This window comes from Pteropus alecto, unplaced genomic scaffold (assembly GCF_000325575.1).
Source record: "Pteropus alecto unplaced genomic scaffold, ASM32557v1 scaffold107, whole genome shotgun sequence".
Classification (NCBI taxonomy): domain Eukaryota; kingdom Metazoa; phylum Chordata; class Mammalia; order Chiroptera; family Pteropodidae; genus Pteropus; species Pteropus alecto.
Genome location: NW_006440619.1, coordinates 296,986 through 314,795, shown reverse-complemented (window position 1 = coordinate 314,795; position 17,810 = coordinate 296,986). Strand labels below are relative to the sequence as shown.

At 35.1% G+C, this 17,810-nt stretch overlaps 1 protein-coding gene across 1 annotated transcript in view; it reads left to right on the top strand.

The window, feature by feature from the left end:
- Nucleotides 1-17,810, top strand: part of AMMECR1 (Alport syndrome, mental retardation, midface hypoplasia and elliptocytosis chromosomal region gene 1) — a 102,776-nt gene that overhangs the window by 68,864 nt on the left and 16,102 nt on the right. The window contains exon 3 of the mRNA XM_006917267.3: nucleotides 11,389-11,503. Coding sequence (XP_006917329.1) covers nucleotides 11,389-11,503 — 115 coding nt within the window. The remainder of the gene's footprint in view (nucleotides 1-11,388; nucleotides 11,504-17,810) is intronic.

The window sequence follows — 17,810 nt, the reverse complement described above, 5'->3', positions numbered from 1 at the left end:
TCTCTAAAATGTGACTTGGTTTATGAGATTTATACTTATCATTAGGTGCTCTTAGTTGCTCATATAAATGCCAGTCATGTTACGGTAGTGTAGTAAAACTAATATGAAGCACGCTATTCCATAGGACTACAATTGAACATACTATGCCACTGTATGTATACGTATGCTCAGCACATAGCAGGAGCTCAATAAATATTTGCTAAGTTAATTCACGTTCATAGACATTCTTTTCCATCAGCAATCATTAGGACTGCCTCTTATACATAGCCAGTTTTGCTGCTATGCCGGACAGAACTGTTGTCACATGACTATAATTTAAATTGCATGGCTTTTATCCATTGCATTTTTTCCATCCCAAAATGATGCTGTTTCCTTTTAGTATGTATTGTGGTTTTCCTAATAAGTACTGTAGTACGGATTCAGCAATTGTCATTATTTCAGCAGCATATTGCAAAGCTTTTCCAACATATTTTATTACCCCATGTACTTGTCTGATGGAAACAAAATCAAAGGAGGACCTTTTCACTGGGAGAATTAAGTAATTTTTAATGGTAATGGAATGGAAAACTTTACAAGTAAAATTTTTCTTTGCCTTTGAAAGTTAGGTTTATCAAGATATAAACCAAACAGGAGATGAGGAGTTAAAATACCCTTTTCTGTTTGATCAGGCTCACTGTAACATTTGTTGAAAGAATAAAGTAAAACTTGTTCCAAGAGATTGGAAGGTAGGTTGGATTCAAGTTGAAGAGCTTTAGCAGTACATCAATAACCGCATAGTTCTCTCATGCTGAATCTCCGCATGACATTGTGCTATGTACTTGAAAATGGGCATTAAGGTTATCTTGCCCTAACCAGCTTATAGTTTGACATATTTATGTACACACAACCAGAAGATACAGTGACATTTACAAAAGGGACAGATTCTCTAATTGTTACAGCTTTATAAAAGGGAACTAAGTACTCTATTTTAAAAATGTATAACTTTTATGTTGAATAATCCTATGGATCTCTGCAGGTAGGGGGAAATAATGGGACAGAATGGATAGAATGCAAGGTAAAAAGAGCAAGGGAAAAGTACAATGAGGAGAGAGTGACACCTACTAGGAGTGTGTAAGAATAAAGATGAAGGGGGAGTGGTTTAGAAATGGAAGGGAGGGCCTTAGTGAAGATCGCATTTGCCACCCTCACAGTGTTGGTGCTTCCCACCCTTATCTGCTCATTTTCTAGATTCTGCGTGACTTCAGCATGCCGTCAAGTGCCAGGTGCCTGACAGTGTTGAGTTATAGTGGGAAGCTAACTGCTTTATTATTCTAGCTATTCTCTATTGCTTTTGGCATCATTTTCTTCTTTGCTCCTCAAACATCCATTCTGGAGTGTTATCAGATTAGGACAGCCAGTCAACAAATATATGAAAGAATAATGGAAAGATCAGTGGGAAGTCAGGAGATGCAGCATATAGTCCCAACTCTGCTACTTAATAGCTGCGTGACTTTGGGCACATCACTTTCTGCTCTAGTTCTCCCAAATGTCAAATGAAGGGTGTAGACTAGATGATCTCTAAGTCCTTGTAGCTGTTACACTTGGTGACTCTATGACAATAGGGGCCTTATTCTTGGAGGACATCTATTATGGTTTCTAATATAATATAGCATTAGCTTTGTCTACTTTATGAGGATGTGTTGAGGGTCACCTAGGATAAAAGATGTGAAGACCCTTTGAAAACTCTATGTAGAATCGTATAAAATAAAGATGATATGAGTGATTTGAAGGAAACTTTTCCCCAAAAGATATCACATAGTCATAAAAATTAAAATAATTCTGTTTAAATAAATGTAAGGCAAGTTACAGAGGCCATGAAATCAGACATGTAGTTATGCTTCATTATAGGAAAATATGAGATGGGAAAGTATAAAAACCGAGAAACTGACTCGATAACCATTGCCTGGTTAAGCAGCTAGGTTGCTGGGGGTGAAGCGTGTGACTTTTCTTTTTTCCAAACTGGCCTTCTGCTTTTCAAAGTTACCTTAAAAACCCTAGAAAGAAATAGGCAGTGGACCGTGTACCTTTCTCCGTGCATAGTCTACTCACTGAGGGCCGAAATAAAACATAGAATCCAATACCAAAAGGGAATGGGTCATCTTGACCCAATGGTGGAGCATGACAACACGTAACTGCCTTGCACACTTGTCCAGTGGAAGCAGAGCTGTAGGCCTTTGTCTCAGTATACTACTCATCTCTCCTCTCACCCCCATTCTTTTCTTTCTTCTCCTTCTTGTGACATTTTACTATTCTCGCTTCCTTACCTTAATAGAATAGAAAGAGGAAAGAAAAGAGGAAAACATCCAGAAGGTGGGAGAGGAGGAGAAGAGAAGGAAAATAAAGATGAAAAACGTCTCAGTGAGGCAGTGGAGAGGGCTGGATGTCTCTCTCTCCCTTAGCATACTGAGTAGATAAGCATACTTTGCACCAAATCTTTAAGACTGACTTAACTCTTTCCTTTGTTACCTTTAGTTCCCCGTCAGTGATATCTGAGAAAATCATAGCCAGGCCACGCAATAAGAGCCAGCATGCTAGCTCTCAGCAGACCTGTACCATTTAGGACTGGCATTAGTTTTAGAAAGGACAGTAAACCAGTGGGTAAGACTGAATCACCCTAACATGGCACATAAGTTAGAGTGACAACATATGTTTTGCACTTTAGAGTTCAATTTATAGATTTGATTGCCATGGAAAGAGGGAAGGAAAAAAAACTGCATGACGCTTGTGGTGATTATGAGAGAACTTATTCATTCAGATTGGAAAAGCAAAGTTAAAAATCAAAAACAGGCCTACCAGCCTAGATATGTCCAAAACCTAGTACTTTGGTAACGCTATTATGACTTCCAGCAGATTAAATTTCAAATTGTGGAAAAGCTTCAGAATAAGGGACGGCTTAGTATCCCACTAATAGGGCTTATTAAATTTAGATAAAACAGATGTTTTTCAATGGCAGCAACTCTGAATCACAAAAAGCAAAATGGAGAACAAAGAGAGCAAAAACAAGCTAACACTTTCACTAAAAACGTACCGTATCTTAGTTTCAGAACCTGCTCACACTTACACTTAAAGCATTCAGTTAAACCCCAGAAGAAGAAGCATTAATAGGGGGGAAATTCCTTAAAAATGATTAAATGTGTATACATTATGTTGATTTGCTAACAACATTTTAGAAGTGATGCTGTGAAAAGAGAATGGCCTCTAGAGATAGATAGCCCCGAGTTCAAATGTCACCTCTCTTACCTGTTTTTATGACCTATGGCAAGTTGCTTAATCTCACTGAACTCACTGAACCTCAGTCTTCTCATCTATAAAATGGAGTTGTTTTGAAGACTCAACAATAGAATACATGTATCACATCTGGCTCACAATAGGTGCTCAAAAGATATTGACTCTTTCATATTTAAAGCTGTTTTTGCTCATAGTATCATGTCTCAATATATTAGAATCAGTCTCTTGGAATTTAAGAGCTTTAGATTAGCGGTCTCTAAAGAGTGGTACCCCTGGATGATCCATTGCGGGGTGAGAAGAGAAGATTAGAAATTCTATTTATGATCTTTTAATCCAAAATATAAGAAAATAGTAATTAAACTCCACTAATATTTAATATATGGATTAACCCCGGTGCTGTCATTTGCTTTATGTTGGAAGGTCACTGTCACATACCTGAGGATAGCATGAGATCCTTGATTTGATGAGTGTTGATAGTGGCACCCTTCTTCTTTAATTCACTTTCAGCATATTGCAACATATTTCAGTTTATATGTGCCTGGTTAAGTAGATTTATGGTTCTTAGTATTATTTTCAGCCTGTGGTTTCTTTGCAGGAATCTTCTTAAGCCATTTAATCACTATGCATAGATTAGCTAAAACTAGATAAAATTACCCATGCAGGAAGTGGCTGAAGAAGATTCCTGCAAAGAAACAATGGATGCATGGTAATAGTAATAATACAAACACAAGGGAAGGATGAGAAAATGGTGGAACTACATGACACTTCTACAGGTTACCTCATAACATGGTCGGCCGAGTCATAAAGTAAAAAGGAAGATAATCTAATCAGACCTGACATGATGTCAGCCAAAAAATAAATTATCAAGACATTATTTGAAATATGTATTTATACCTGCTGTCTTTGCCAAGAAAGCTCACTCTAAGTATATTTTGTGCTTTGGATATATTAGCTAGTAATAGTACTACATGTCTATACAAATAAATATATATATATACTGGGGATATGTGCTCAAACTTTTTTTTTTACCGCCAAGAATGCTTGCCTGCAAGATTATGGAATTTCTTGATGAAGAAGCACCTTACTTGGTGTAGTAGATTTGTTACTAGGAAAAAAAAATGTTTATACATTTTATTTCTGTAAATTTAGCTGTGATTTTGGGTCACTTGGTAACTTGTAAACCAATGGCAGAAAGTATAAAATAGACCCTTCCAGAAGAGAAGTTAACCTTGTCTGGCCATTCCTCTCAGCTTTCATATCGTATGTGATTTTACTGTCTTTTACACACATCCATATATTATTTTGCAATCTATTCTTCTATATCCTCTGTGACTCTTCACATAATAAAAGGCATATAGCAGGTGCTTAATATTTTGAAAATTAAAGAAAATGAAATGAAGGCTCCTCCAAACAAAGAAACTAACAACAACAACAAAACAAAACAAAACAAAAAAACCAGAGCCTGGAAATATAGCCATTATCCCCAGGGATGGCCACATTGAATTCCTAGAGATTACTTGTTTAGATCCTCCCATATCAAGGTTGAAGGATCAGTCTTAGTCCTGGGGTTCCCTTCCTTTCACCAGAGTCATGATATGGGGGTAGCCCTGTGTGCATAAACTTAACAGATATGCTGATGATCAATCAAAGTCCTTTGGCAGCCACTACTTATTAAGCACCTAGTGTATGCAAGGCACTTATGTAGGTGTTATTATTTATTTGCCACAGTAGCTCTATGAAGTAGATACTATTATTCCCATTTTATTGATGAGGAAATGGAGGCTGCCACAGGTTAAGAGACTTATCCAGATGTCACAGAGCTAGTATGCAGTGGAGCCAGGATCCAAATGCAGTTATGTCTGACTCCAGAAGCTAAGCTCTTGACCATTCTACTGTGTTATGTTCTACAGGACTGTGAAATAGTGTTCATGTATCAATGATGACTTCAATATTGCATTTTTAGGAGCTATAGTTGCCACAGGAAACTGTTGTTATACCTTGGAGACATGCTTTGATGGCCTTGGGGAAATAATACTTGGTCAAGGTTGTAGAGAAAGGCAATAAAATTTACATTCAATTCAATTTGGGAGTTAGTTCGGTTTTATGGTATCCTAATTCAGAGAACACAAGGATGAAAACCTTGACAGTCCGTCAGGTTATTTTTGTGTTACACTGTCTTGAAAGTAGAGACATCCTATGCTTTCAAATCTCCTATGATGGAAATTGTCGTTGGTCATTGTAATCTGTTGTCAAGACCCACATATTGTTTTCTTGCTAAGATCACTGCGAGCACTGTTCTAACACTGTGTAGTAATGAATGACCCAAAGTCATATTGAGTCTTAAAGATGAACCTAAGCCATAAAGATAAACTTATGTTCATTTTAATCTGGTAGAATATATTTTAAAAGTTTTTCCATCAGAAAAGTAATTAAAACAAAAATATTTCTAGTAATTCATTTCTCAAAACAGGATAGAGTAAATCCAGAAACTCTGCAGAGAGAGCATTATGTGGACATTATAATGGAGGAAAATGAGGAGTACCTGCCATCTACACTAAACATTTAGCCATCCATTTCTTCATGTATCTTGTATTTTCTACTTTTAGTTCTGTTTCACTGAGTCAGAACCACAACCTGTTCTCCTAATTTAGAGATAAGGAACTGTGGCTAGGAGGCATATTCTTAACAATATTGCTCTGGTCATCACAACATGCAACCCAGTGGAGAGTATTTGTCCCTCCTGGTGGGCATCTGTGGCTAACTCAGAGTAGAGGCTTTTAAGAATTCAAGATCAGAGCGATTCAAGAACTTTAATCAGTAGGTAATAACACTCTAAAGCCTAAGTGAATCCTTATAGGATAGGAGTCAAGTAATATATGTGGAAACCTACAGGCCCTATAGCACTTTATCTCCCTTCCCTTGTACCCTTCCGCTCCTCCTTCTTTGCTGTCTCTCTTTGTCCCTTTGTATATGTCTCTAGTTACTTTCTTTGCCTCCTACTTCTTTTTCCTGCTTCTTTTCTCTTCCTCTCCATCTTTATTTGTTTGTATAATTTTTTTTCTTTTTCCCTTTCTACTTAGTCTTCCCTTAGTTCTTTCCTCCATTCTCTGTTAATCACCTGTCATATCACAATAAAATATATATCAAAATTAATAACTGTTGATGTTTACTGAGCAGCAAGTAGTTTTATTTATTACTCTAAAGGGAAAAAAAAAATCTCCCAAATAAGTAACTCTTTACATATGTCTTAAGATTGAAAATTTCCTTTTTTGGGGTCATAGCCCTCACCAAAATGAGGTTCCCTTCCTCCTTCCTTAACTATAATTGTGTCCTTTGTTGCTCCTTTCCACCCTTAGCTTTGATGAATCGTCACTTACTTTTTTGCATTGTTTTATGTCTATTTTTTCTTTAATATGGGGAAGCTAAAATTGCTACTTAATATGAAAGGTTATGGATAATTCTCTTATTCTAAGTTTCTGGAGTTCAGACATGCCCCATGTGCATTCTGTTCTAGAAGCTCCGATGAGGAATGGCAGAATTTCTAGATGATTAAAACCCCTCATAAACAAACTGGTTGGTTTTTTTAGACTAATGTCTGATTGATTTGCTTTTTTCACCTACCCAAACTGAGATTTTTAAATTCTATTTTAATTACTTCCTTGTCCTGAAAATAGATTGCTTGTAATATGAAGCCCTTCTCAGTTTGGTAACTTTCTACAGGGTAAGTGATAAAGGTCATCAGTGTTTTAGAAAGTGAATAAATGAATGAACGAGTGAATGACTAGCTAGGTAGGTTCACTTAAATTATTTCTATTGTATGCTATATTGTTTATGATGAGCCTTGTGCTATCTTAGGTTTTGTCTCTTTTCAACTTTTTTGTTTCCTTATAATTTCCACACACCGTCAGAAACCCCTTGCTTCTTTGATAAGCTAAACTCTTAATTCCTTTTTTAAAAATGTTCATTTTCATTAAAGTCCTATTTAACATTAGATATTAACTTTGACAGATGTTAATGCTGCTTTTCAATCAGGAGAAATATATTCTTGGGAAGTGCCAATTTGAATTGAATATATTTGAATTTCGTATGTGAATTAAACTATTATTTAAACCTTACCCATCCATCATATGGGGGATGGAACAGCTGGCTGGTTTTATACATAAGTGTTTTTTTCCCCCTAGCAATAACAAAACATTAGAAAATGGCTTCCTATTATACCAAAGAGAATTTAATACAAATTTACTACAGGACGTCATTGTTTGTCAGTACCTTAGGCTGCCTAGAATTTAAATTGGCAGACACTTCTCTGGTATAAAATGCTTTCCATGGACAATATTAATATTTTAAAAATCCTTTTTGCTCCTGCAGATTTCCAGTAGACAGAAAGTCTAGCTGTATTTACTCTTTGGCTACTAATGAATGCTATTAAAGTATTATTTATCTTATTTAGGCAGAAGCACTTCAGGTATGAGTTCAGAATTGCCAAGTAAGGCAAGCATTTAATTTTAAAATAATAATAATAAAATAATCCATACAAAGGTGGCAACAAAAAATGTAGATAACTAGAAAGAATTTTGGACTTGAGTCAAGAATCTGGGTTGTATCCCCACCTGTGTCACTAACTAGCTGGGTCACCTCGAGTAACCTACTGCCCAACTCCGGACTGCATATCTTCTCTAAAGGCTCAGCATCTACACTGCATGTTCTGTATACTAAAGAGAATGGGGCTGAGGGAAGCTGAATCCTCTTGTTTATCAGCTATCCAGACCAGTCTAGCAGCTCTGATGTCAGTCTCCAGCTGCATTTTTTCATCTTTTTTATAATCCATTAAATCCTTGGTAGGCTTTCATTGCTAGTTCTTTTTCCCTGGGAATTTGCATTTGGAGATGTTGAAGGCTTCCTACCTTTTGGAATTTTTCTATGCTCATGAATTCAGTGTAAAGTTGTTTAGAGTTGATGAAAAATACAAGAATTAAAAGTCTTGTTTGAATGAGTATCTCTGTAAAATCAGACTGTTTCCATCATGACTAATGTACCTTTACTCTTCCAGAGTTTTGAAATGAATACGTTTGAGTCTTGGTATAGTGAGGCATGATCGTCAGTTTCTCTTATTAACCATGTAGCATTCTCCCACTTACTCCTGTTCTAAACATTTTTTTAAGCCCAGAATGATTGAGTAACAAGGTTCCATATCACAGGAAAGCTTGCTAGCTTGATCTTCGGTTACATTTTAGGTACTTGAAAATTTCATTGATTTGAAATAGTTTGAATTGCAATGAGCTCTACAATTTACCTTTCATTGGTTTGCTAGCAAATAAAGTAAGCAAAATGATAACTTGCTTCAAAGTGTTAAGAAATTAACTTATGCTTCAGGATGTGTATTGTGTAAAAGCTAGTTCTAGATAAAAAAAAAACTTCATTAAAGTAGGTCTAGCACTATAATTAAAAAGGCAGAGAATAACCAATGTTGGTGAAGATGTGGGAAAAATTAGAACCTTCATACATTGTTGATAGGCATGTAGAATGGTACAGCCGCTATGGGAAACAGTTTGTTGGCATCTCAAAAAGTTAAACATAGAATTACCATATGACCCAGCAGGTCTACTCCTAAGTATCTACCTAAGAGAAATGAAAACATATGTCCACACAAAAACTCATACGTTAGTATTCATAACAGCATTATTCATAATAGCGAAAAAGTGGAAACAAGCCAGATGTCCATCAGCAGATAAATGAATAACAAAATGTTATGTATCTGTATAATTGAATGTTATTAGACAAAAAGATGAAGTACTGATGTATGCTACAACATGGATGAAACTCTAAAAACACGTTTTATAAAAATTCAAACACAAAAGGCCACATATTATGTGATTCTACATATATGAAGTGTCCAGAATAGGCAAATCCATAGAGACAGAAAGTAGATTGCTGATTTCCAGGAGCTGTGGGGAGGGAAGAATGTGGAGTGACTGCTAATGGGTATATGGGGTTCTTTTTGGTGTGAAGAAAATGTTTTAAAATTGGATAATGGTGACGGTTGTACAACTCTGTGAATTGAATTATATACATTAAAAGGATGAATTTTATGGTTATGTGAATTATATCTCAATAAAGCTGTTATATCAAAAACATTAGTGATTATATTACTGTAATTACTTGAAATTATAAAAATATATTTAAATTACATTTTGCCAGGAACTGGGAAGAGGGTGGGATGGGGAGTTAGTATTTAATGGATATCGTGTTTCAGTTGGCAAGATGAAAAAGTTCTGGAGATAGATGGTGGTGATTATCGCACAGTGTGAATGTACTTAATCCCACAGAACTGTACACTTAAAATGGTAAATTTTATGCCATGCATATTTTGCCACAATAAAAAAACAATCTTAGCCCTAAAAATTATATTTTATATTATTCTAATGTAAAAGGTATTTTGTTTTTTTTTTTTTCTTCTTAACAGGAAAACTGAAAGTGTGATTGGCCTTTTGGTTTTTATGCATGGGATCTTCTGTTCTGTGTTTTAGAACTTTTCTCCAGTATGTGTCACTGGGGGAAAGAGGGAGTTCACACACACACACACACACACACACACACACACACACACACACACACATCATCTTTATCTTGGCTTAGAATGTGATCTTGAAAACATTTTTTAACACTTCGTTTGCCAATAGGAAAGTAAACCAGACCATAGGAAATTTGTGTTGTTAAATTATAAAATAGTGAAATACCGTTCTCATAGTATGAATTATCACAGATTTCCTGGTACTTGGTTAATCTTGGCTCATTGAATAGGAAACACTTATACTGTATATAAAACACCTCTATATCTTTCTATGAGCATTTTCCTTTGTATAGCAGAATAGAATGAGCACCAAAATAGCATTGAAAATACTCACAAACATAGATATATATTTGTCCAATACAGTGGGTGAGTTTCAGAATGCAAAGGAAAGGATGGAAAAACGAAAAAAGGAAAATCCAGCAATGAGGAAGTCACTGCAAAAGGAATCAAATTATTTTCAAAGGCCGTAGAACTTTGTTATGACCCACTTTGCAAGCTCTAAATTTGCACCCTCTGAGGATTAATCTGTGAAAATATATCTTTTATAAAAAAACATTTCTAAGCCTAGCTGCTCTATAAGACATTCGAGGATGAATGGCACAAATGCCAGCAGTGCCATTACTATAGTGTACAATCAGAGAGATGTTTTGTTTTTGTTTTTGACTAGGAAGTGGTTGCTTTTAAAAGTACAAGGAACACACAGTGCTTGTGTGTGCGTCTCTGTATTTTCTGTCTGTCTATTCTACTTTTGCAGGAATAATTATGGTCTTCCAACATTTTCGTCCTTAAAAGTGGGGTTTTTCTAGAATTTGGCACTGTGGTATACTACCTTTGATTATAGGATCCAATCAGAGTTGATGTACTCAGAAATCCATTGATGTGATTAATAGTCTCCTAATCATACTTTTATTTCCTAGATTAGTCTATTTCCTGTAGTTTCACAATTTTGAACCATATCTTGAATTATCCTTTAGAGGGGGCCTGAAATCCTTATGAGTAATTTTAGTTTGTAATTTGCATGATTATTTTCATTTTCTTTGATTTCTTTTGCTTGAAGAAAATGAAATTTTGATTTTTTTAACTCTTTGAGTGCTGTTCTGTGGTAACTGGCCACCTAGTATGAACTTTTTTTTTTTTTACATGAAATACATATATTTTTTTTCCACCAGCACTAGATCCAGAAGTCTTGCCACAAGTTTCCACTAGTCTGGTTTTTATTCTCCTCAAAAGTAAAATAAAACATTCTCAGAATCTACAGGTAACAGGAAACTACACCAGGAAATGATTGTACAGGAAATGTAATTGATCATTCACTCTTTACAGTTAGATTGGTCATAGGATTCGCTAGTAAACACAATCTATTGAATGAAAAAAAAAAATGACCACTTCTAAAATCTTTGGGACCTTCAAATACATTTGAAGATTATTGGTGCCTTTGGTACCTTGCTGATTATGTTTTTATCTTTTACCTTTTCAAATGATTGTCTGCATTTGAAATTAGGAACTTTCATATCTAGCAGTTACTTTAATATTTGCTTTGTTTTCAACAGTGCCCTTAAAGATAGCCGTTTTCCCCCAATGACAAGGGATGAGCTGCCACGGCTCTTCTGCTCAGTTTCTCTGCTCACTAACTTTGAAGATGTCTGTGATTATTTGGACTGGGAGGTAAGACTCTAGACAATTTTTAAAGAAAAATGAAAGTAATTCCGGAGTAATTGTTTAAAATTAGGCCCAGAAAACAACTCTTTCAGCCCATTCTCTCTTGTAATGAAGGTAGAGAGTAACAAGGATAAATAAACTTCAGAGCTGATCAATGAGATATTAGCAAAGGAGTTTTTTTTCAGAGACAGAGTGCCGTGTGTTATTTTAATCCCCCAACTGAATTTTCTCTTCATTTTTATCCTATTATTTCACCAGAGGACCTTGTAAAAGTTGTTAATAAGTAGTAAGAAGGACTGATTGGAATTTGTTTCTCCTCTTGCATCCTGGTGCACTCTTATGTTACTGCCATCAAGCAGTTAGGTAGTCAAAGGATATGTCTAAGAATCAAGAAGCAAAAGAGTTAGGATAATACATCAGTTGGGAAAATCAGCTTGTGGATAATGACTGGGTGTTGGTTAGAGTTAAATCATACTAATTCAATTTTGGCCACCTTAACTTATATGCTTAAACACATTAACAAATAATATTAAGGTTATATCTTGGGTATCTCTGCATTGCTATTATCGGAGTAGTCTATATTGACCATATTTTTATTCTCCAACATGTGGGGTTGGGTTTTTAACCCATTTCCCTTTAGAAAAAAAAAAAAAGTGCAGTTTACTGCCAGCGTCAATTTTGCATAAACACGCTACGCTCTTTGAGGCTGAAGCAAATCTGACTGGTTTTCAATGTGAAAATAAAATATAAAAACTGTTCTTGGAGTGATTTCTAAACAGAACTTGTCTCTAATCCTAATGTAACAGAAATGTGTACATAAATTGGATTCATCAAATGAATCTTTGGTTAATAACTGTTCGAGAATGATGTTAACATTACGCATAGGAATGCTACATTTTCTAGGATTTGACGTTTTCAGCAATCGAGAATTACTATATTTTTTAAATGGAAATACCACTAAAACAGAATGCTAGGAATAGAATGATGTCATTTGTTTCCAAAGACACTCAATATACTAGAGTGATGCAAAAATAATAATAAAAGCAAGATATTTCATGGCAAACTTTGGGGATAAGGTTAGGATTGTAATCTGCAAGTTATCTCAGGGTAAACACTACAGCTGCAAGCGCTGCTGGCGAGTATTCTTGTGGTATATGAGAAATGGGTTAAGGAAGTTTAAAAGTTCTCAACATGATTTACAATGGTGGTTAGGAGGAGATAGTTAAGTGTACGTCTATGAAATTTTACACACCAACGTGCTCACATTATCGAATGCCTACTGTACTTAAGGCACTGTGCTACATATATGAAAGTACTAAGATTTGGTCCCCAAATAAAGCACCTTATAGTTTAATAGCAGAGAAAATAAGTATACACAAAGCATGAAGAAATGTAAATAAGAATAAAACAATCTATAAGAATAAAACATTGAGAATTCAGTGATATACATAGCATTCTCTTGCACTTAAACACTCATAAATGACATTGTATCATTATGACATGTTTTAATTCTATGACCTTTTCAGAATGCCTGTCCCCATGGTAAATAAGATATTTTGCTTTGTGGACAGATCACAGTCTTGATAGTTAATTGTATTTGAGTTTTATTATTAGCTTTGCCTTGATTCCTTGTGAGACTTTGGACAACTTACTCGGCTGCCATTCAGTTTTTCCACATACAGAACAAGTCATCCATAAAGATCTTTATCTTCATTTGAAAAAACCTCAGTGATATAAATTATTGTTGTTATGCCAGAGCTATTTAAAAAATTCTACAGAGAGTAGGATGAAAGAGTTCCTTTTAGGTTTTGTGGTAGGGTGTTTTGGAGCATTATCAAAATATGAAAGCATCTTAAGATTTATTTTTTTACTTTGTAAAGGAAAAATAAAATTAATTGATAGGGTTGATCCTAGCAAAGCTGGAATATGCAAAGCCTTTTATAGAATTAAACTTTCTAATTGATTGATTGCTATAAATTTATTGTTCCTATTTGAATTTTTCCTAAAGGGAAGTCTACCAATAATGTAAACATATTCCCCAATACTTTACTTTTAAATGATCCCAAATCATATACCCCTTATTAACAAATATTACCATTTGGGTGCTTCTTCTACTGCTTTAAGGCTACTCCTTCTCTAGCTAGAATTTTATTTCTGCTTTCTGAATTGCAAGGTCTGTGTATAGTGGTGAGGATGGGAGTGATATTGGGGGAAACCTGATGTCTCGGGGATGACCGAGCTGCAAAAACACTTCTACCCTTAATTGCAGCCCCCGTGTTGGAAGTATAGTTCAGGTGTGTGTGCATACATGCATGGACGTGCATATGTGTGCATGTGCATGAATGTATATTACATAAATGTGTGTGCATGTGTTTGTGGCGGGGAGGAAAAATGAGAGAGTCCAACAGTTGTTAAATAGGTATGGGTAAACAGAGTCCACCATCATCTTCTTTAGCCTAGTTCATGTACTGTCTATAGCTAAAAGTAACATTGAGATTATTGGGCTTTTATGTTCATGAGATGTATCAGCTTTCTGTAGGGAGGGTGGGAGGTCAAACACTTAAGAACTGGTACTGTGTATTCTTTCAAGGCATATTTATCCTCGCTCGATACCATCTGCCAGTTTGAATTTCTAGAAGATTCTATATTGCTTCTACTTGGTATCTTATATTCAATACATTCCTTAAGGCTTAAATATTGGTGCCTATTTAGTGAAGGTTTCCTGTGAAAATACCAACAAAAAATACACACATATATTTTTGTACTTTTAATATATAAGCATTTGAAAGTCAGATATAGCTTGAATTGCTATGCTAAGAGGAAAAGACTCTTTTTCAGTTCGCCTAGTTTGAAATATTTTAGCATACGAAAAATTTGTTCGCAAAGAGTAAGAGTAAAAAATTCCTTTTTAAGTACAAGATTGTGATTTGGGCTTAAAAAAATACACCATGGTCAGTGATTGAAAATTAAATGGTATTATTGTGGGAATAATATTATAAAGGTTATCATTAATAATTCTGAAAAAGCATTGCTACCTTACCTTAAACACAGAATGCTAAAGGAGAATTAAAGGCATTTAAAAACAATATATGTCAATGCAATTTCACTCCTAGGTATTTACTCAAAAGAAATGAAAACAGATGGTGAAACAAAAACTTGTACACAAATGTTTATAGCAGCAGTATTCCCAATAGCCAAAAGGTGGAAACAACCCACATGTCTCCTATCAATAGATGAAGGGATAAACAAAGTATGGTATATCCATACAATTGAATAGTATTTATCTCAAAAAAGAAAGTACTGATACATGCTACAACATGAATGAACCTTGAAAACTATGCCAAAGGAATGAAAGAAGCCAGCCACAAAAGGCCACATACTGTATGATTCTATTCATAAGAAATATCCAGAATGGGAAAATCCATAGAGATCAACAGGATATTAGTGGTTGTTAGGAGGTGGGAAGAGGGGTTGAATGGGAAGTGACTGCTTAATGGACACAGGGTTTCCATTTGGGGTGATAAAAAGTTCTAGAACTGTATAGTAGTGATAATTATACAACATTGTGAATATACTCGATGCCACTGAATTGTGTACTTTAAAATGATTAAAATGGCAATTTTTATGTTTTGTGTATTTTAGCACAATAAAAAGACATATGCACAGACATTTAAACCTATTTTTCATCATAATATTGTAATTCTAATTTATCGAAGAAAACTTTTAAAATTCAAAAAATATAAAGAAATTCAAGCCATTCATAATTACACCATTCTGAGTTAATCACTGTTAACATTTTAGATTATTTCTTTCAGTTATTTTCCTGTGTCTTTGTATTAATAAATCTGCATATTTATTTATATAACTGAGATTATATTGAATGTCCAGTCACTATTAAAAAGAGGATTATGGGGAAGTCTTTGTTTATGGTTTATCTTTGTATATGTTACTTATATTGCAAATTTCCTTTATGAAAAGTCTGTCTATATTATGAAAGTATACATTTCACTCTGAGAAACTTCACACTGTCAAATAGCTACAACTTTTCTTCAAAATGAAATATCCAATTCATCATAAGTATCTAATTTCAACCTGAAATACAAAGTGCTGTCATATGTTTAGGCCAGCGGGGAAAACGGGAGAAGATTACAGAATTTTAATAGGTAATTTTTAAGTCAAAGGTTGGTATAAGTTGTGTTTTATATAAGAAAGAACCTCTAACCTGGAGCTTTTCTGGTGAAAGTACAGTTTGAGAGTTGACCCCCACTGGTGAAGCATGTTACTGTAGTAGAATTCCTAATTAAAGGATGAAAATACCCAAATCAAAGCAGAGAGAGGGCAATGTCTAAAAGTCCCAAAGCACAGAGGTAGGTAACTTCAGTAACAAGACAGACATCTCAGACATCTCTGTGGTCATGAGGATGAGAGATGGTGACTGATGGTAATAGCTACCTAATTTTCAAATGATCAGACAAGTGAACTGCCACAGGGCCTGCTACTGTCTTACTCTCTTCTTCGTTTAAGGTTTTTAACTCAGCCTATTTGGGAATTCTCTTTTGGTAACATATCTCTAATTTTATATTGGAACTTAGTAGGAAAGCAAGATTTACATCGGATTTTGTTTTAGAGGCTAGAACGCTTATATTTGATAATAGGAATTTCTGACAAATGGTTTCACAATTGGATGTAAATAATTTCAAGTATCGAATCGAGAGAATGATTAGTAATGCTTCCATATGTTATATTTCCCTAAAAGAGTAATTATAATATTTAAAATGAGTATAGGTAGCTTCTCAAGGAGCCTGGGTAGTTAAAAACAACAAAACCATCACAAAAGGCTATAAAGACAAATTGGAACAGTGGTGCTACCCTTCAGAGAATGACTGATTATTGCCTGCATCATGATCTACTTAATTGCCCTGATAGGTATGAGAAGGATGAGAAGTGAATGATTTTGGGGAAAAAAATCATTAACTGATATAATGAAATATCTACCTACAAGGCTAAAATGGTTGTTATATGAGAAGTGCTCCCCTAGGGAGAAATATGAAGTGATCTGCCTTGTGTTTGAACACAAAAACTACTTATCCTTGTTCTGTGTTCCTCAAGTGACAGCATTCTCTTAATTCTGAATGACAGTATGATTGACAGACACGATGCTTTAGAAAGAAAGAAAAGCTCATGTAGCATGTTGGAGTCCTCTAAAATGATATATAGCCTAGAACTTGTACGCTATTTGGGAGCCATGTCACCTCATTTTAAAGATCTGAAAGGATATAAAACCAATGACATTACAGTAGCTGGAAACTGACTTGAGGGGTGACTCTAGGTGTGTCATTTTGTAGCTGGTCATTTTCAGGATGATATAAATGAATAAGCTTTTTGTTTGTGTAAGAACTTGTATAGCAAGTATCCTACCAGTGATCTTGTGGGAGTTCCTGTAGCAATTTGCTGACAGAAGACAAAATATTTTCTAAACTATAGTCAGGCATCTTTTATTTTGATGTTTAGAAACAAGATCGTTTTGAAGGCATGAGGAAGAATTTTCTGTATTCTAAAGTAGACCAATATATATATTTCAATAAATTAATGACATTTTTACAAGCCATAAGGCACTTTTTGATATATCTAACTCCCTGGATCACTGATACCTCAGCAGTACATACTGATCACCTGTATATACCGCTATCACTTGGGCAAAACATTATAGTCCTAAGACAGACTGTTCCTGTTTAGCACCCAACACTTACTTGGAATCAACCCATGCTGGATGGCACTGGCCAGCATGATTCTTGTGTGATATCAAAAATCTGTCCCTGAACTTTAGAGGTAGATTTCAAGCTCTTAGTCTTGCTCTGTCCCTAAAGGACCAAAGCATCTGTCATTGTACATGAGCTTGTTGGATTCCTGATACTCAGAGAGCTGTACTTCGCTTTAAAAGCAATCTCAAACACACCTCTTGAGCGATCACAGCTCCATTTCTGACGTATTTGGTTGCATTTAATAATAGCACACTTTTGTAACAACCTTCATGAGAGTAAACAGATGAGATGAATAAATTGGCTACCATCATCTCTCATGTATTTTAGAAGTTCATGTTCTTTTTATCCTCTCTCCTCCCTTACATTTTCTAGCTCTCTCAATGTGCCACTGGAAACAAAGTTCTCATTCATACACAGATGGTTAGTATGACTCACTAAATCACCAAGTGAAATGACTTCTAGTTGTATATGTTTTGTCTACCCCCCTTGCTTATTTTTCCCCAACTACGGTATACACCATGTTTTGCTTCTCTTCTAACTTAAGATTCCTT